This window comes from Mercenaria mercenaria, chromosome 13, assembly GCF_021730395.1.
Source record: "Mercenaria mercenaria strain notata chromosome 13, MADL_Memer_1, whole genome shotgun sequence".
NCBI lineage: Eukaryota > Metazoa > Mollusca > Bivalvia > Venerida > Veneridae > Mercenaria > Mercenaria mercenaria.
Window position 1 is genome coordinate 67072898 of NC_069373.1, and position 21219 is coordinate 67094116.

The window sequence follows — 21219 nt, forward strand, 5'->3', positions numbered from 1 at the left end:
AATTATGGTTCGAGTTGACACTTTATTATTTCTCAACTGGTATCCAAGTTTTACACATTTCCCTTTTCAGACAAGATGACTTATTCTATGATTTTTTGTAGTGTGGTAGTCGGGTTTGTAAAAAATATACAATAAAAAAGAAATATGAAAAATGCATAATTATTTTGTTTGTAAACTTACTTTTAATTATGATAAAGAAATCAAATTTTTGTTTTAAATAATTCACTTATAACTGGCATTAATGTTGTTAAGAATCTAATGCAGCAATTACATAAACCATAGAGCATGAACAACAAATAAATTCTGATTTATTAACATAACATATAGATATTACAAATGATTAAATCTACAAATTATAACAATATAAAAAGACTAGAAATAATGACTGCATTTGTTCCGATAATTTCATTGGCCGTCATTTTGAAGGTAAGGCCTAACAATTGTTGAAACCAGTCCTTTGAGAGGTTAAATGAAGATAGCAATGCCCCTCCCCCCCTCCACACACACACACACACACACACACACACACACACAATTTGGGGTTTAACGACAACGTTGCCATGAGGACTATTTCTTGAAAAGGTCTTTTTGAATTAAATTTCATTCACTGCATGTTTTTTTCTTTTTATGTAATTTGTTCTTATATTGTTTTAAGAAGCGGTCTTCTTTAAGATTTACTATCTCAATTATGATATATACACACGAACACATGTTGATTTCTCCATAACAGTGGCTGATTTCTGTTTTTTTTTTTAAATTACAGGTTTTCGTTCAGAACATGTCAATCTGTCAGATTAGACAGATAGACAGATTTTACTTTTTGAACAAATTGCACTTTACCAGAAATTTCATTTTCTTTCAAATATATCAATTAATACATTTCTTTGTAGAAGCCCGAGTTTTCTAAACAAGCCAACGGGGCGATCTTCAATTCTTTTATCCACTAGAACAACCAGTCCCATTTTATGCACACCATGGTGATCGTTTAATTCTGGCCAGACTACTCCTAAAATAGTGTCAACCTCTTCGGGTCTTTCTATGACGTCTTGTGGACAATATGCAGAAAAGCTTTCCTTCGGTGTTCCTGTAAGTTTTCGGCCCACAACATCAAACTCAAGACTGATTTCAGGTTGAGCGATGATCAGAAGTAAGCAGATATCAACATATACAAGGAGAAATCGCCGAAGTTCATCACTAAAATAGGATGGTTTGCCGCCTTGGAGCATGCTTTCAATGATTGTCTAAAAAATATAGTGATTAAGGTAATTACAGTAGTTACTCATCGCCCCCCCCCCCCCCACTAATTCCATATTATCTCTTGTTACAGAAACGACACATATTTTCCTTACAAAATTGTTGTCTTATTCTGGTCAGTTTAAAATTAAATAAGATAGTTATGTCTTATTTATTTTTTTCCGTATGTGCTAGAATGTTTCTTATACTTTATCTAAAGTAATAAGGATGACCATTATTAGTCTGTCTAGGTGAAAAATTACAGTAATATATATATAACAAATATATAACAAATGTCTTTTATCTTTATTCATTTAAAAGTATTTATTTACTTAATTGCCGTTTTGATACCTCTGTCTCAGAATGTCTGTTTTCTTCTTTTTTAAAGTATTCTCTTTGCTTTCTCTGTAAAAAAGATATGTTTTTGGCATTTTGATCATCAGCTGATAAAGTAAAGTGATTTAAGATGCAAAATACAGGTTATCATAAACTACATATTATTATTATTATTACTATGATTATCATTGCTTCATTCTATAGCTTGTTTAAGGTAGTAAGAAACACACCGTTGAGCAATGACACAATTTCAGACCCAGCTAGTAGCTGAATAATTTTCTTTGATAGGAAGAGTGTGCTATAATAACTAACGTAATCCGTAGACTGCATGTTATCCTTGCACAATCTGTACGCTTCCTGCAAGAAAAACAAAAATATCTCAAATTTGATTAATAATGGTCGAGGGAGGGAGGGGGCTTGTGTGTGTGTGTGGAAGGAGTGTATGTGGGAGTCATTGTCCAAATTGTGACCAATTCACATACCCCTAATCGATGTGGGTTCAAGACGCACTCAAGGTGTACAATTCTTCATGTGAGGAAGCCATCTACCTGGCCTGCGGGAGGTCGGTGGTTCTATCAAGATCCCTGATGGAATAATGCCCTGATGGGCACCTAGGGTCTTCCTTCAAAATGTAGAACTGGAAAGTCACCATATTCCCTATAACAGAATACTGTATAACATCTTAGTATACACTAACTTTGGAGTGATGCATGTGTTCATAAAAATTCAAACCTGCTGTTGCAATCAATTCATTTAAACGATATCTTGCTGTGAAACATTGTCAGAGTTAAAAAGATTTACAATTAATTTTCTATGTTTAGGTTTTTGAGTTTTTCTTCAAAAGACAAACATTTTTGATGAACGAACAAGATCTTTGCCAGCAATCTACCTGACAATTATATGTTCTGCTAAACTCTCCTGTACGACGGATAATTAAAATATTTTCAAAATGTTGTTTCTCTTTAAAATGAATATCATTTGTAAAACAATAAAAATATACAATTGCTGAAAACAACGATCAACCGAGTTAGGTGATAGTTTTCCCTCAAACTTTAAAGCTAAGTCTTCACCACTGTGTAAATTCTTTTCAAAATTCTCATTACTGTACGAATGAGATAATCAGATTTAAATTACAATACCATTTTCTTAATGTTGCTAAACTATCTCTTGTTTAAAACTCGAACAATGTCAGAACGCTGTTTTCTTTCATGTAACAAAAGTAACGAATTTAAACATTCGGAATATCAGCTCTGGCAACAGCTCTATAATTTGCACCTCTATCACGGAAAACTTAATTCGACTTTTCCCCAAACAAACAAGGAACAATCAAATCAGTAAATCAGGGAAACTGATGGAATTACCTTAGCATTAGCTGATATTCGTTTTATTGCGTCAATTTCGTCTTCTCTATCTAACAGTTTTTTAAACAAAGTATACCATTCTTTATCTTTTATTTCATCGAATTTTTTCGCCAGTTTTGCATTTGAGAAAGGATCGCTCATATCCTCAACTCCATCAAACGCAGCAGAAACAACTCTTCTGTAAACAATATAACTATGATTAATAATTGAGCAAAATTAAGAGAGATGAGAAGGCAAATAGAATACTTTGATTTTGTAGGCTTTGTCACAAAACGATATTACTAATGCTCTTTCTATACAGACATGCCAATGGCCTTTAAATGCTACTTGTACTTCCCATTTAGAACTGGAAATTGATTTACCTGAGTAAGCGAATGTAATACGCTTCCAAAAAGTGTTTTGGCTAATTGGAAATAGGTCATGAATGTATTGAAGTAATTTACCTTTCTCTCTCTTTGTCCTTAAGCTCGAAAATTTCTTTTGAATAACTTTCTAATGTCCTTTTTAAATCTAGTTGACAGAGTTTTAATTCATCCTCGAGCTTTCGCTTTTCCTCCTCGAGTTCACAAATTTTACCCTGTCAAGAGATAATGTGACCTACAAAAATATTCACATTTGTGTCTGAAAGCAGGCTTAATGCGCGTTTGTGTCACGAAAGGTTGAGTGAAGGAGTCAAAAAATGATTAAAATCGCACTCGTAATAATAACTAATTTTTATTTCCAAATGCATAACATTCATTTACAAGTTTTTTAAAGCAACTTGTCTGCTATATCTTTCCTCTGCAGTTTCTATTTGTTGCTGACCTACATTCAGTAATTAGTTATTACAATAGCTATGAATTCTTAGTCGTGATATAATTTAGTAAACAGATCTAGAAATGATAATTATTCCATTCCCGTTGCATTTTAACGATCACCTTCGATAAACGGGATAGTATTATGTTGCCAGCATGTCATAACCATCTAACTACATATAAAGTTCATGCTGACAATACTTTTTCCTCGCTGAACACAACTTATAGACAAATAGCAATACAAACCTTCAATCTGTTGCATTGTTCACAAACGTTCCGTTGTGTTTCATCTTCACGCCTTAAATAATAGACATATTATTTCTATTAAGTAAATATTGCGAATTACCAGTGACAGACAACTATGACTTAGACTTGACATAGCCACGACAGTCGAAGGATAACTTATAAATAAAGGATACTTCATGGATGTCTTTTCCATATTGATTCTATTAAACGAGCTTAATAAAAATGATAAAATTCGAGGGCAATGCCAGTCAATTCGACCAACGTCTCCTATACTATAAACGGCGTCGACGTAAAAACTTTATTACACTAGTGTGTAATCAATTTTATGCAATGATTTTATTTACGTCCCAAGACGTCTAGCACGTGATGAAGCAAATTTGGCATTATCTTATCTATAAATCTTTTATCATTTAACTACATATATATGAGCTGAAAAACCTCCTATAGCATATAAGCTCACGGCATCTGTGCATCCAGCAACACAAGGCTCGAATAAACACAAAATACAAAAACACGTCATTTCCGAGTCGTCTTCATAGGAACCTAAAACACCTACAAATAAAGTTATTCACTTATTTAGTGAATGCGTTACTTTTATTCCATAGTTATGTAAATGCTTGTAAATAATCAATAAAATTGTCATTTAAAAATAGGATGGACGTAAGAACATATTTCTTTTCCATGCACCAAAACTTTAACGAAATAAAATATGTAAGTCTAAAATGATGCATCATCGTGTGGATATACATACAATTCATTTAACAATAAAATCAATTTATTGACCTTTAAAAATCCTACAGAATATTGGAAGAAGCACTAGACAGAAAGATAACAACACTTTTGAAAAGGTAGTATCAACATAATAAGAGGGATAAAGAGAATATTATATAACGATTCCGATAATCAGACGTTACTAAGAGGGAAAAAAGACATTTTAGGACGGAGTTTTACTCAAATGGATGCAATCTGTTATATGAAATAAAAATAACTAACCTTCCTCCATACAAAACATATTAAGACGGTTAACATCTCGACACAGTGCTCCAAATTTTAGTTCAGATATAATACACGTCCTACTTATTATTTTATCTCAATAAAACAAACACTTTACTTGTCATATGATGCATGATATCTGACATATTCTGCATTTGAGAAAAGTTTGTATTTCATTTAAATTATGATTTTTCTTTATTTATGAACAAACTCTAGTTAGACGTTATCTCAAACTGACATCTTTGATCATATTAGAAATTTCGAGATTTCACGGTTAAGGGAAACTTAAGGAAATCTGTCACAGCCTTGATGGCTGTTTCGGTAGTCCTTCACAAACGTTACTCATGAACAAATCATGCAAGACTGAAGACGCTCAAGTTGAATTGTTTCACATATCTTTTGTGAAATACTGACCCTTTATGGCATTTGGAAAATCTTTGTCATACAGAAGGAAACATATTTGAAAATATGATGATAAAATCTATAAAAAATGCCCAGGTTGATACCATGAAAATGCATGCCTAAAACATATGATCATGTGAAGGAATGTGTTCAAAACTAATACTGTCATGAAAATTGCTATAAAAGGAGAAAACATATAATAAGTATGTATTGTGCGTTTTAATCGACCTGGCGGGGCGGGGTTTCGCGATGGTCCATTGCATTACTGTGCAGGATATGTAGTACTAGTATATTCGGCAAACTGATTTCTCATTCGGCGGCCATCTACCTTACATTTTAACCGATAGCGTTGAATTTGAGTCGTTCGTTATGGAATTAAACAAATATATTGCTCTATTTTGTTCGTTCTTTATGAGATTACCATTATTTACAACCGCCTCGGTAGCCTAGTGGTAGAGCGTCCGCTTCGAGTGCGGGAGGTCGTGGGTTCGATCCCCGGCCGCGTCATACCAAAGACGTAAAAAATGGTACTAGTAGCTTCCTCACTTGGCGCTCAGCATTAGGAGGATATTGCTAGGACTGGTCAGCCCTGTGTCAGTATAATGTGACTGGGTGGGTTATCATGTCACGTGTCTACGGCATGATATTCCAGTGAGGCAGCACTATAAAGCTGGGCATTGTGCTTGCTGCTACAAGTAGACATCGTCGTTTATATGACTGAAAAATTGTTGAGAAAGACGTTAAGCCCGAACAGACAGACAGACACAGACAGACACACAAACATACACACACACACACACACACACACACACACACACACAAGTCAGAGATTAACTCCGCCACGTCAGGTCGAATAAAACGCACAATATGAATTCCATCACATATTTCAACAAATAAAAATAAATTCCAACACAAGAGAAACCATTGGTCATACAGAATTGTTCTGTATCAGCCATATCAAAGTTTCAGATCCAAGGCAAGAGATCATCATTACAAAAATAAATATATGAAAGTATCATAAAGAGTGTTATGAAATTATTAGATACTGACACTGAATGAATGTATATAGTTTATTTCTACAAGAAGGTGCATTTTCGTTAAAGGTTATATTCTTTGCTTAGCCTGCTTTAATATATATGTGCCTTATACAAATACTAGCATAAGATAATTGACAACATAAGATAGACAGGACACGTGAATATTAAGAACACCTGAATACATGTTATTTATCGAATGACCTGCTGTGAATGTTACTGACATATTAAACGTAAATCGTAGTTTCGTGTTATGTATTATTGTTAACATGAAATTTATCTGATGTTAAAAAAATAAAATTCTTAAAAATATGAAGAAATTGTTGATATTTACTTGCAACAAGACAAACACAACCATTCAACATCGATGATGGCTACAGACACAAGTAAACTACGCGCCGAAGTGGACAATAAGGCAAGTAATATTTCGTTTAAGCGCACGGTCCTGCTGAAAGGAAACTCGTTTTAATTCTATTTCTGCCAGCTAGGATTTCTGAAATCAATTTTAAGAAGTCAAAGTTTTAAAAATTCGCTTAAAAAGAGGAAGTTATGAATAGGTGTCTTTGCATAATGATATATTATTTTGTTACGTAAGCGCAGTTTTTATAATAAGGTATATTGTATTTTTTATTCCTGTAAATGGATATACAGGAAAGAGGGATGTATCACTGGAACTTGAGATATTAGGAATACTAGGATATACCTCATAGCCATAACATCATATACACCTGATTCTGCACAAGTACCAGTGAGCTTGTGCTAGAGCAACTATAGTTAACATAATAAATTATTTCTATCCTACAAACTCTCCGAAAATGGTGATACTCAAAGAAACATTCCTGATAGCTATAGTTCTTATCCGGCTTTAAACGCATCATAGCAATAAAAAGACACGTATGCATCAAGAAATCCTAATATATTGATTACTTTTTAAAAAACTTTTGCCCTCGTTGAAATGTATCTAATTTGATACGAGCATTTCCATACAAGATTCATATGAAAGGTCATTTACATTCATCCCCAAAATGCACCCAGTATAAATGTATATGATAAAATAAATCCTAAATTTGCATCAAATGCAAAAATAACAATTCAAATGATGTTAGTTTCTTTCTGTTTTCATGGTAACGGCTAAAATCTAGCCTTTAAAACTAAGTTTCAAATTATCAGTGTGTGTGTTTTTTTTTCATATTTTAATGGATATTTTGTTTTACTATATGTAATTTATATTATTTTTCTGCATTCCCTCCACAGCAGCATATTGAAACATTGTTGTTATTCCCTTACCAGAGTTTAGCCAGAGGGGGCTTATAGGTTGCCCCCATATGCATGTCAATACGTCAGCCATGCAAAGTGGGATACTGCAATAACTTTAAAACTACAGCAGATGTTTTCATGATACATGGTACATGGACAGATTGCAATGTGGAGAATACCAATGTCATTTAAATTTGTTCATATGGCAGCAAATGTTGTTGCTATGGCAACAAATAGTGCACGAATATGACAAAAAGTGTCATCCTGCATTTCTTCAAAACTAGGAGAGATTGTTTCTTGAGAAATTTTACATAGATAGGAGGAAAAATTGAAAACATGTTTGTTATCTTATTTTCTCCTTTTGTACATCATTTTGTTCGTCTGTATGTCCGTCCATCATTCGAAAATGGCGGATTCTTCAATAACTTCAAAAGTGCAAATCCTAAAGACTTCTTTATGAAACCTTGTTTATAGATGGTAGGTAATATGGAAAATGTGAAGGTCAATTAACTTAGTTTCTATATAAATTTGTAGTTCCTATGACACCAAGTACGACAACTACCCCTTTCGGTTTGGGACTTCGAAATGCAAGACTAGATTATAGCGACGAGCTAGTAGGATCAAATGAAACAACGTTCCTTATTATGCACCCGCAGTCACAATATCTGCATAATAAATTGATCACATAATCATTGATTATGTAATGCTAACTGTGTAACAAAGAAGAGTAAGGCTGAAAATATAAAAGTTGCTTTCACGGAAATCTATTTTGTGAAATATATTACTCTGAACAGTGAGCTGAAATCTGAAATAATGTACATGTCAGATACTCGTGTCAGTACACACAAGCACGAGATTGTCAACAACTTTAGTTAACTTGCATAAGACAGTGCAGAGCATTTCAGCACTTTTGACAAATTATATCTTCCTCGACAGCCTTTATCTAGGGTGCAAATGCACTTGAGGAGCTATTGGTACGAGACCCAGGTACTTGAGGCAAAAACTATTAGAAAGGTTCCAATATTTCAAAGATATCTCTGGTCAGCCTTATTTATCTTGACTTGGAATTTTAGGAAAGTGATAGAACACCTGACCCCCATATGTGCCCGACCTAATGTGCAACCTTTTTTAGTATGTTCAAGAGGTGTAGCAGACGATGCAGGAATGCACACTATAGCCTTAATCTTTGTGTGAACAGATGGTTGATAAGCTACTTGACATGTTTTGTTGTAAAGAAGAGTATCGAAAGCCTCCATCTATACCACATAAATATTATATGAACAGTTTGTTTGTAGGAAGGTGTAGAAATGCATTCAAAAGCTTCATTCACCGGTAAGCGCGAGCTGTACTGGTTAGTTTTGTTTGACAAGACAGTGTTATTCTTACATTGGACTGCTTAACTGGTAGTGGCATAGCGTTACAAATGGTACATAGATAATATTTGTTGTCTTAAAACTAGTAAATTGGTATTAAAATTGTGTTTCGAATACATGTGCTCATTAGATAAATCCCCAAGTACTCACATTCGATATGTCCTTATCTAATATATTTTAATTTCAGTAAAAATGTCCAGAAATAGATATTAGAGCACATTTTTTTTTTGTAGAAATGATAGATTCTGCTCCTAATTTATACCACCATCACACTCGTAAAAACTGGCAGGACGCAGTAAGAACTTGTACATTGTAGAAGGAATACAGTAGACACCGATAAGAACATGATAATTATGGTCTCCACGAGTGTAGAGGACGCGGTCAAACTTTGGACATGTTCAAATCAAAAGTAGTAAGGTCGTGGTCTAATCAGGAAGCAGGAAGAACTTAATAAGGACGTAGTAATGATGTTACTAAAACCTACTAGGACATAGTACAAGCGTGGTGCGGACAGGAAAGACTGCATGGCGTGCTCATTGCGCTGTCACTGGGTTATCATTGCATTCTTGCTATGTCAAAAAATTCTCACTACGACTTATCTACGCTTGTATGCTATGACCATACTGCGTCCATGTCACGTTGTAGAATACCGCATACGTTCTTTAGGTGCTTAACATGTCTATAAAAAACAAAGACAAATATCAAACAGGGAATGCCACGTACCAAAATCGCAGTCTCCCTAAAACTAAACCTACAGCACACAGACGTGCACACCACAAACACACACACACACACATACACATACACGCGCGCACACACAAAGCCAACACATGAGGACAAAACGAACAAACAAAGGAACACAGTGGGGCACCGCCTTGGAACGGTCAGTGGCAAAAGCACCACTGGGGAGCTTAAACCGGGTTATGTCACGTTTGCAGCAGGTTCTCACCATATTTGTTTCACGTTCTGAGAATGAGTATGAATACTGGATCCAATTCCCCATCACTTCGTTTTCAACCAGCAAAGGGTATGATCGCACATCATCAGGAATTACCACATAATCATGGACTCAGCAGTACTGGCAGCTTGAAGTGGACCTTTGCTTTTCCACCACGGCCTCTTTATAAGACTGCTCTGATTTCCTCGGGGGGCTTGTCGTATATTGTATTTCATTTTGTTGTTGAGTGTAGATGCGGACAAAATATAACTTGCAGAAGGAATGAAAAAGAGGCGCGTGGTGTAGTATTTATAAGTAGCCGACGAACGCAGTGAGAAGGTGATAAGCGCATGGTTAAAGTATGGTAAGCGTCTGACTGGTCGTACTAAGAATGTAGTAAGAACGCACTGGACGTGAAGATGCGCGTGGTAAGAAAGTTAGTGTGAACGTGTTAGACGCCGAGAAAACCTGGCAAGGATGTTGTAAGGGCGCAGTATGAACTTAGAACTGCACATTTTTTTAGTTTGACCCCCGTCCCCACCGCGTCAAAATTTTCAGGACGTAGTGTAGTCTTCATGGTTTTCGTTTGAGAGTGATCAGGGCATTAGTGACTGTATATTATATACTTATGACATTAAACTATAAAACTATTGTTATGGCACACATTGAGACAATGTGCTACAATCTGACAAAAACAGAATAGTACAGGGATATGCAAATGTAAATTTGATTACGTTGATCAAGCGGCAATGACTTTTTCCCAAAGAAATCATGATGATCTGACAGGCCAGGGATGTTCACATGGTCTATCATACTAACATAGTTAATGAATTATGTAGATTTACTAAGTGTCATTAGTTCTCTTAGTGTAAATTAATTGAAATGAATACATCAACACTAACAAATTCTGAGTCGCGAAAACTAATGACAAAGTGAAACACATGTCATTTATTCACTAATACACACTACAGACAAACTTCGTCAGCTCAAACTCTGATAATTCGAACACCATTCTTTACTTGAAATTATCGTCAGGTCCCAACCAAATTCCTTTATAATATATATTCTTCGATCACTCAAACTACAGATAACTCGAATACATTTTGTCGGTCCTGATTGGTTCCAGTTAACGAATGTATTTATAATAATTTACAATTGTTGTAAAGTTCTGCACAGAACTGTTGCCGTTTTAAACATTCTTGATATGACAGTTACCATTATATACTTAATTTTGACTCACATAAATGCATTCTGACTTTTCGTCTGCTTAATAGCAAATTTTATCCAAGGGAGACAACTTTTTTCATTTTTGTTGGAAGGGCACTATTTTTTGTTGATATAATATTGTTGAATTCATTCAAACAGTGATTTTAGCTAATTATACTGACGACTGTAAGTGTCTATAGAAATTTTATAGATAATATTAGGTATTTCTGAAAATATATACATGCATGGCGGCCATCTTAATTTTTTCGGTCATATTGGATTTTTTGGAGTGAGTCTCATGTTCATTTTTAGTGTTTTGCCCTAAAGTAGTTAATATGTATCAAGTTTTGTGCTTTTCCTATTTTCTGAAATATTTTTACACCATTTTATTGGACTATAGGGAAATTCCATTCATTTATATATCATATCATTTCGCATTCAAATGTAGTTCCATACCATTGACGAATACAAATGATATTTTCTCTATTTGAAACTATCAATTTTATTTCACTAATAAATTTCAGTATTTCACAGAAGAGCATAGAATAAATCTGTGAATTCTTGTGTGAAGTCGGTAACTATTTCCGTTGTTTAGGTATTAGACCCGTAATAGAGTACCTCCCTCTTGATGAATATTCAATTCCTACTATAAAATTACTTTGACTGCAATTTTCAGTGACGGGGGTGGTGGTGAGGTGAGGGGCAGGTTTAGGCCACAAGGGGAGGAAATAATTTTTTCCCCTTTTTTCCTATTAAGTTTTTACTTCTTTCAAGACTTACTTATTTATTGTACAAAAGTGGAAAAACTTCATTTGATAAGCGATTTCTTGCTGTTCAAAGTGAATATACCTCTTAAACAGAAGGGGTAGAGTTAGATATATTTAAAAATACTGAGTTACATGCTGTAAAAGTTCTCTATTTTGCCTTCACTCTTTAGATAACATGTTGTGGAAGAATAAATGTTGGTAGGTTTTACTTCTGCCCCAAAGTTATTTTTGAATGAAGTGAGCAAAATTCAAAACAGACCTGCAGGATTCCACCTTAATTTTTTAATGTTTGAATTAGAATTCTGTCTCACTGAATCCATTTACTTGAGGCACCCTAGAAAAATCTATATTGACAGTTTCATTTTGTGTTTTATAATTGTTTACCAATAGTTTGATGTTTCTTTTATCAAATTTAATGGTATACTGAATTCTCGGCAAACATTTTGGATAGTGACCATCACATTGGAATCTGTCTCTACTTGAGCTTGAGGAAAAACCATAAATTATACATAACTTATAAAAAACGGCACGGTAAAAAATGTTTAAAAATTGCAACACAGTGTAAAACACGGTCAACTTTAAAAACATACCTAGCAAATACATACAATTTGTAAACATTACTACTAGGGATCAAATACCTTAAGCAATTTCTATAATTGTGTGTATATGTATACCAAAGTGTTTAGTACAATGTATATCAATAGCTGCGTGATTCCAAGAAGCTTGTTATCGCAACTGACATCGGTACCTACGCAAGCGGCTATGCTTATCAGTTTTGAGATGAATACAAGAGGAACCCACTCCGAATGTTTGCACCGAATTGGCACTCCAACGCCCAAGCTGGTGGTTCATATTCCTACAAAACTCTAACATGCCTTCTTCTTGATGAAAATACAGATCTCATTTCTTTTGGATATGATGCTGATTACAATTACAGCCGGTACAACACAGCGGAAGTCACTAATAAGCCAAAAGAATGGGAAAATTATTATTACTTTCGCAACTACAAAATGGCAATCTACGCAAGAGAAGTGAGTCTGATTTCATGTATTTCTGAATAGAATTAAATATTTCGGAAGAACAATAAATGCTGAATAATATACATATGGTATACCCTAAACAATTGACGGCATCCTTTCAGTAATTCACGTTTAGTGTCCTATGCATTGAAAAAGATATTCTAGCGGTGTTTAAGGTATTGCTTACTCCGAAATCTTGATTGGAAGCGTTTCACAACAGTTATTCGTGCTTCGCTTCTGCACACTTAATGCGCAGACACGTCTGTTATCCCAACCTCCGATAGATGCTGATTATTTCACGGTACGGTGAAAAGCAAGAACTAATAAAGACTGTTCTATAAGTATTATTCTAAAAGAAACAAAAACAGCCGTCATCCACATATGCTTTATTATACATGCTCTATTAAAGTCATTTTATAAGTGATTATCCCCGGGTTTTATTAACGAATTTAATTACGTACAAAAGTTACGCCAAAATCTCTCTCTTTGAAATAAATAAAATTCTAATCTGTGTCATTCTATTCTTTTCTACCATGTTCGATGCGGAACTATTCTTTAATATTCTATTAAACGGGTACGAATTGTAATTCAGTCTATATAACGCATCTTGCAAATCTAAACCATTTTGTGTAGACTCTTTGCGCCTCTTTTTCACCCCGACCATAAATAAAGCTGTTTTAACCATATCAAACTGACATCTTCCTGCAATGTATATATTCAGAAGTTAATAATAAATATTTAGAGGTATATGATATCCAAATCGCCTTTTAGGAAATTTACGTTATTCTATTTTATTGAACGGCACGATCTCATAAATTGTATATGTGTATTATGACTCATGTGGGTATTCCCGGGACATATGCGTGAGGCATTCAATAACGGGTACAGTCAAATAATTATAATTTTAAAGACAATACAATGATAGACTTCTGTTGAAGTACGCATGAATTTTATTGACATGCATTAAATAATTTGTCGACTTCAATCGGTATTGCTGTGCGACTTGTCAGAAAAAACTACACGATTTGCATAACGAGCCCTGATCATAAACTGTTTATAATCTTATAATGAGCACAATAGTTGAACACTTCGGCCAATTTATATCATTTAGGATCTATCTGATGACACTCCTATAGAAGCAGCGGGCGGAAAGCATCTACGGGCAATTGTCGTCTTTACAAGGACAATAGAGTTTTTCAGAAGAGAATTGTACAAACACTTCGTTAATAATGGATCTCTAAGGAAACCAAAAGCGCCAAACGCAGCTAAGCAGTTTGAAAATTTCGACCTGATTAATGCGACTTGGGTAATAACTGTGCCAGCGATATGGGATGAACCCGCAAAACAGCTGATGAAAAGAGCCGCTTTAAAGGTGCATAAATATTAGTATATGTTAGCAAAGTATCCCCAGGTTCGCAACTTCCGAAAGGTAATTTATCTTACAAGATCCAGAACAGATTAAATGTGCCCTATTTTGTTTCCATAAAGGTTACTTTCGGACGTTTGAATGAAGATGTCAGAATTAATAGTACCGATATTGTTATTTGCATTAACATTAATAATGATGTCGTCTTTAATCGAGCTTATTCACTTTTAATGTTTATGCAGGTACGGCTAAATGTTTAGAAATTTTAAATCTCTTGAAAAGAATAAAAAATCATATTTGCTTTGTCAATTAATTTACGGAAAATGTAAAGAAAATCGAACAATGTACTTTGAAATTTATAAAGGAGTTAATACGTGCTTGCTATGGAAGAATGCGGACACTCTGTTAATTCCGGACAGGTAGTGATACAGAGGAAATTATTATCATTATTGCCCTCATATAAAACATCTCGGTAAATCATCCTCTTTATTTTCATACAATTATATTAATTTCATCATTTAACATTAGAATTAGTACGTACACAACACATACAGGTCTACAATGTTCTTCCTGTTCAAATTCTTACAAGAAGGCTTGATAGGCCCTTTAAACTGCATGCGTATTAAGCTTTTCAATGTATTATAAGCTATGGTCTATAAATATCACAATCTTAAACGTTTGTACTTTTTTATTCAAAATTACCTAATACTTAAATATTAAAGATCACACTCGACTTTATCATACATAAATTTTTATCCATTAAACGAAAATCCGATTCGATGTTGTTTGCTTTACAGGCCGGTATCAATAATGAAAATCTGGTAATAGCCCTGGAACCAGAATGTGCTGCAATATATTGCAGGCAGTTGTCAAAGAGTCAGCTTCAGATCTATGAAGAAGAGGGAAACATTAATCACATTGTGCATCCTGGAGCTGTTTTAATGGTAGTTGACATAGGAGGAAAGTAGTTTTATCTTTATTTATTTTACGAAAGTTCTTGAATCAAGTGTATTTTATAGTTCTATAAGCATTTAAACCCACATACGTTTTAGTTAACGTTTGCATTTGTGAAGTCAAATATGTCTTCGTTGCAATCATAGAGAACAAACGAGCAAAACGAAAAGTCGATTCGGTTAAATGAATTGTTACTAAATGCAATACACCTCTTATGCGACCCTATCAATGGCTCATTGCATGGATTCTATTATTCAATGTCACAAATTACGTAACGAAAGCGTGAAAAAAACTCTTACCTATCCGCTCTTTTGTTTAGAACAGGTCTATAAATAACGTATAGACAACTTACTAAAAAGAGGTTAATGATAATTAGAAGACCAGCCCAAATTCTATTGTTTACAATATTAAAGAATCATTAAAAGTTCGTGCAGCTCATTAAAAAGCAAAGCCTAACGTAATGTGCGGGCATGAGTGACTGGGTAATTAAGACTGTTTAAAAATGTCTTTTGAATATAAATATTCCATCAGTTTTACTTAAAAATATCTTGAAATTGTTCTAAAAACGATCACTAAAACATTTTTATTACCTTTTTTTTATCAAATGTCCTGGAATTTATCTGAATGTTATATACTCAGTATTATTTCCATGTGGTGTTTCCGAAAGCTTCTTGAAACAGGACCAGTTTTACAGAAATAATGATTACAAATGATAAAATAGCAAAATGCAAACACCACAAACTTCCCCCAAGTTCATTACTAATCCAAAGAGGAAAAAAGTAATGTCCGTGCATTTTACATGGAACATACATTTCACACTTGTATTTGGGCAATTTGCTATATCAATAGTACCCAACGCTTTTGTTAATTCTTTTATTTGTTTTGTTTTATTTGTTCAAATCATAACATGAATAATATACAGCAACTGTGAAAAGAGAATTGGAGTGAGGACTTTGTTTTTATACTAACATTCTTCATACATTTGTTATTTATTAAGACAAACAATGCCCATCTTGTTCAACAGTATTTAAGTATCAGTTCAATTGTACTTGTCAATATCTATGGCGTGTCAATAAATATATTTTTTAAAATATACAATAAATGTTTAACAAGATGAAACAAATATTACGACTTACCAAAATATTGAAGTATACAACACAAAGGATATTTAAGATAAAATATGTAACTTCATAGGACAAATTATAGAATTAAAATATACACATAAAGCAATATACAATATAAACATTACTTATTGAACTTTGCAGCGTATAATACAGTTATTAATTTTGTAATCGTACCAATATTTGGTTACTGAACGCAGAACAAAAACTCTTCCCAAAATGAAGCAATTTCTTCTGATAAATAATTATTAACAGGACAATTTAATACTGTAACCAAAGAAATTCCTTCATAAAATGATATTTTGCGAAGAATATATGTGACACGACCATTTAACAAGGTAACCAAAAAAAGGTACTAAATCAAGAAAAAACTAATACGAATCATTTAGGAAATTTTGAGACACATAAAGTAATATTTCATATCCGAACGATTTCTACTCACCAAATATACATAGATCATGTTACATTATAGAATTATAAAATACATCTATTTGATTAGATGGTACAGTGGATATATCAGTCATACAGATCAATGATGACGGTACGATGAAACAAGTGCACAAGTCAGGGGGAGGTGCCTGGGGAGGAGTTAGGGTAAACGAGAAGATTCTTGAATTAATTAGAGATATGACCGGACAAGAAGTGATGTCAGAGTTTTCGAGCAATCATTGCAATGAAGAGTACCACTTGCGCATGGAAATTGAAACTTCTAAGAGAAAGGTATTAAGTGTAAACTTGTAATCTCTAGATCAACATGAATATCTGTAGCAATGCATTATTTTTTCTCAGTCTTTTTTTGAATGTGTAACAGGTTTGAATTGTGTGTTTATCTAATAATTTTGCTATAACTGCACATGACACAGAAATACCTCAACTCTTATGGTGAGTATAGGTCTTTATGATAATCACATAGAAATAACTGACTGTCAAATTAGAAAAAACAATTTAGTTTTTGCAATGCAGACTTTTCTTAACTCAATTTAGCATTGTCTGATTCTTCTTTTTCTTATAGGTTGATAGTCCTGCAAAGCTAGGCGAAGAAAATGCAGAAGAGCAAAAATTTTATATTCGAATGCCGCAAGCCCTACAACGGATTTGGAGGTCCAAGTGCAAAGCATACAAGGAGGTCCTCTCGGCAAATGATGTTAAATTTGAGGCAGGGGAATTATATTTCAAGTCTGACAAAATCAGAGAGTACTTTAAAGATACTATCGATGGAATACTGACCACTTTGAGAGATGCTTTGGAAAGCTCATCTAGCATTAAACCAGGGGCTATGATTGTCGTTGGCGGCTTTGCAGAATCAAATTATGTGATTGAAAGTCTGAGAGAATCCCTTGAGGATAAAATGATACCTGTCTTAAAGCCTGATTTTCCAGAAAAGTCCGTTCTGAATGGAGCTGTTCTGTTTGGTCAGAATGATGAAATTATCAAGTCAAGAATAGTGCCTCATACATACGGCATTGCCATGACTATGGAGTTCAATAGCCGCTTACATTCAAATGAAGAAAAATATGTAGAAAGTGACGGGAAAGAAATGGCAAACAATGTATTTCGGAAGCATGTTACCGTTGGTGACAGTGTCGAAATCGGAAAATGGATCACAAGTAAGGAATACTACATAACCAGTGAAGAAACATCAATTTCAAGAGTCTACGTGTTTACATCTGACAAAAAGAATCCGATACACACAACTGAAACCGGGAGCAAATACATCGGCCATCTTGACATCGAGTTTCCTGACATCGACGAGGAAGACACTGATGAAATTTCGAATAGAAAGGTAGTTCAGGTAGAGTTTAATTTTTGTGGCACACTGTTACGTGTAAGAGCCGTTTCAACGTGTTCAGGGAAGACACAGACGAGAGAGTTGCAAATAAAATATAACGAGATGTTCAAGGAACAAAAAGAATGACAATGAATGATGAAAATGTTTTAAAGTTCATTCTGAAAATATACATATATGTATGAAATTATTGCTTGCACCTTGCCAAATGAATGCCACTTATGAGAGCATGTTATGAAGGAGTTATTCTAAAGCAATGCTTTTTTTTGTGTTATTTCAATGCGCGATTTAAATTGTGCATGTAAAACGAAACGTTTTTTTTCTTGAATTTTGAATAAATGCTGACAGTATATTATTATAGACCATTTTGATATCATAAAGCATTTTGTTTAGCTGTTAAAGCTCTGAAATTGTTGCTAGATTTCCCTAAGAGGAATTGTTTATAATAGAAATATAGAAATTTGCGTTGAAATATTTTTCAACAATATTCTGTTTTAAAAAAATATTTTGCCGCTTACTGTTATTGAAATACCATATGCAAAATGAAAAACAAAGATTGTTGGTGACTGATCAACATTACTTATCATTAATTGATTTGTTATATATATTGCCTTTGATATATTAGTATTGATATACAAATTACTACCCTAAAATTGCCAACATTTTAGTAGAAAGAAACAGTGATATCGTGATTTAAATTAATGTCACAATAAAAACGAACCATGCGACGTATACATGTATATCTAACTTTATAATTCGAAGGCTTGGCACTGATCTGTTTAGAGAACAGTTTCATTTTTATAACTGCATTTCAGAATGGTCCCTTGGAATAATAATTTTCACGAACTCTAGATTACCTCATACAAAAGTCAGATAAATAGTACTGCTATAAGAATTTACGCTAGTTCTGCACGTTTGTGTCAGTCTTGTTTTTTTTTCTACTTTTTTTGCTGTATAGATGAACGATCATTTCTGGACATTACTTCTGAATTTCAGAACGAAATTACAGGAATGGTAGCTCTGAATTTAATACTATCCATGTCAATCAAGACTAGAAAACAACTGAAATCAAAACTGAATTAAGTGTTTATGTTACTATTTATGTACATCTTAAATGTTTTCGTAAAAATAATAGAAAATTGATGAAAACAATGTATTAGGGTCTAGTTATGACAGCGCGCTTGACTATTGGAAACCTTTCAAAAGAATAGTTACATTCAGTTGCTTAGATGAAAAGATGAAAAAAAAAAAGAATCATTTTGCAAAAATGTAATTCAGAGTTATAAAACCTACCAGCGAGGTCACAATTTGTAAAATGTTTGAAAACGTATGGTCAAATCATGATTATATTTATCAAACTGTAAGCCTGATTACGCCTGATTATGTTACCTGCTTTCTGAGATCATCAACTAACATTCGGCATGGCTCCGTGGCTTCTCAGAAACTTGCTTACATTCAAAACTTTTAACAAAAAATATGCTATATAAAGGAAATTTGTTTAGGGCATGTCAACCTATTTTCAACAAGTTAGACAATACAATGTAAATAAAATAACTCCCTTCTGAGCATGACTCTAACATCAGTGAAAAAATACCGGATCATATCAAGTAAAACATCTCCAAACCGAATCATCCGCAAATATATATGAACAATATACCAATCACTGAAGTGACTGAACACAAACATCTTTGTCTCACCTTTTATTCGGATCTAAAATGGTCCTCGCATATATCTATCACTTTGAAAAAAGCTTGGCAAAGAATTGGTCCAATCTTGGAATATTCCGATGTTGTTTGGGAAACTGTCCAGAAGCTGTAAAGAATGGAATCAAGGCCGTCCAGAACGAGGCTGCTCGTCGGTGCGACAAAACTCTGTAACATCCAGACTCTTACTCGATCTCGGTTGGGAACCTCTGACGGAACGACGAAAAAAAAACTTCGCATTGTTTTGTTCTATAAAATGGTCAATGGCTTATCACCCGCCTACCTGTCTTCACTAATTCCTGAAAACCAACACAATATCAATACTAGATATAACCATAGAAACATTAGATATATCTTTTGCCAATCACATTCATACAGTTCTTCCTTTATTCCAAACACAATACACGAATGGAAGTTACTTCCTCAACATTTCCTTCAATCAAGGCCTTCAAAAAATCCAATCTGAATTAAAACATACCAAAATCAAATCCATTATTTAAAGTCGGGTCCAGGAAAAGGCCAAATTCTGCATGCTTGGCTACGTCTGGGTTGAAACTCCCTTAACTATGACCTCAACCGCCGAGGACTCACAAACACTGCTAGATGTGATTGTGGTGAGGTAGAAACTGTTATCTTCTACATTGTCGAAAATAAAAAAAATCTTCGAACTGACATATTTTCCAATTTCCAATGCCCTCTAACTCTTAACAAACTACTGTATGGTGATGAACATCTATATTATCAACATATTATTTCTCTATTCACTGACGCACAACGATTTATCATCTCGCGAAATAGATAAATGCATAAGCTGCAACACCCCACACCTCCCCTCTCCAACTCCAAAACGACGCCGAGAGACAATAGCATAAATATGCTCGTTAATTATTTCACTCTTCATTAAAAAAAAAACAATTCGTATTATACATATATTTTTTTACATTCATATTCCGATTCATACAACACGACACACATACTTACACAGCCTAGATATTATTTTTCATTTAACCTCAGTTTTTCTTATGGAGCGGAATTCATAAAAGTTTTAATAGCTTGTTTTCTAATCCATTCGATTAATATTTTTTGTTTTTTGTACTATTTTGATTGATGTATGTTTTTTTTTTTTATTAAACTTTGTTAATTGAAATGTATTACTCGTGTTTGTAAATATAATTTTGGAAATAAATACAGTTTAAACCAAGTAAAACATAAAATTAGGACTAATCTTAGGTATATTTACCAATGTACTCAACAACTTGTCTGATGTCAGAGCACCAAGAGCCTTTTAAGGATACATCTAAGCAAGCTGCAAGACAAAATTTCGCACGCTC

At 33.8% G+C, this 21219-nt stretch overlaps 3 protein-coding genes across 3 annotated transcripts; 2 read left to right on the top strand and 1 right to left on the bottom strand.

The window, feature by feature from the left end:
- Positions 1-514: 514 nt before the first annotated feature.
- On the bottom strand, positions 515-5013 carry LOC123529542 (uncharacterized). The gene is made up of 7 exons (XM_045309911.2): positions 4409-5013; positions 3971-4022; positions 3374-3507; positions 2931-3108; positions 1882-1926; positions 1585-1638; positions 515-1241 (listed from the first exon to the last, which is right to left on the bottom strand). The coding sequence occupies exons 1-7, from the start codon at positions 4441-4443 to the stop codon at positions 849-851; spliced, it is 891 nt and encodes a 296-aa protein (XP_045165846.1). The 5' UTR covers positions 4444-5013; the 3' UTR covers positions 515-848.
- A 5084-nt stretch (positions 5014-10097) lies between these two features.
- Positions 10098-16546, top strand: LOC123530606 (heat shock 70 kDa protein 12A-like). The gene is made up of 3 exons (XM_045311388.2): positions 10098-12970; positions 14070-14330; positions 15122-16546. Exons 1-3 carry the CDS (start codon positions 12746-12748, stop codon positions 15290-15292), a joined length of 657 nt encoding a protein of 218 aa, XP_045167323.2. The 5' UTR covers positions 10098-12745; the 3' UTR covers positions 15293-16546.
- An 11-nt stretch (positions 16547-16557) lies between these two features.
- On the top strand, positions 16558-20453 carry LOC128545834 (heat shock 70 kDa protein 12A-like). The gene is made up of 2 exons (XM_053522136.1): positions 16558-17119; positions 17412-20453. The coding sequence occupies exons 1-2, from the start codon at positions 16946-16948 to the stop codon at positions 18312-18314; spliced, it is 1077 nt and encodes a 358-aa protein (XP_053378111.1). The 5' UTR covers positions 16558-16945; the 3' UTR covers positions 18315-20453.
- Positions 20454-21219: the final 766 nt, after the last annotated feature.

What these genes read in the sequence shown, in the direction of transcription:
- LOC123529542 (XM_045309911.2), bottom strand. Translation starts at nt 4,443, where the DNA reads ATGCACAGATGCCGTGAGCTTATATGCTATAGGAG. An exon ending in GAATATCAGCTAATGCTAAG is followed by an intron (nt 1,927 to 2,930) that starts GTAATTCCATCA and finishes TTTTTCTTGCAG; the next exon opens with GAAGCGTACAGATTGTGCAA. An exon ending in ACAGACATTCTGAGACAGAG is followed by an intron (nt 1,242 to 1,584) that starts GTATCAAAACGG and finishes TATATTTTTTAG; the next exon opens with ACAATCATTGAAAGCATGCT.
- LOC123530606 (XM_045311388.2), top strand. Translation starts at nt 12,746, where the DNA reads ATGTTTGCACCGAATTGGCACTCCAACGCCCAAGCTGGTGGTTCATAT. An exon ending in TGGCAATCTACGCAAGAGAA is followed by an intron (nt 12,971 to 14,069) that starts GTGAGTCTGATT and finishes TATATCATTTAG; the next exon opens with GATCTATCTGATGACACTCC. An exon ending in TGAAAAGAGCCGCTTTAAAG is followed by an intron (nt 14,331 to 15,121) that starts GTGCATAAATAT and finishes TTTGCTTTACAG; the next exon opens with GCCGGTATCAATAATGAAAA.
- LOC128545834 (XM_053522136.1), top strand. Translation starts at nt 16,946, where the DNA reads ATGAAACAAGTGCACAAGTCAGGGGGAGGTGCCTGGGGAGGAGTTAGG. An exon ending in TTGAAACTTCTAAGAGAAAG is followed by an intron (nt 17,120 to 17,411) that starts GTATTAAGTGTA and finishes TTTTTCTTATAG; the next exon opens with GTTGATAGTCCTGCAAAGCT.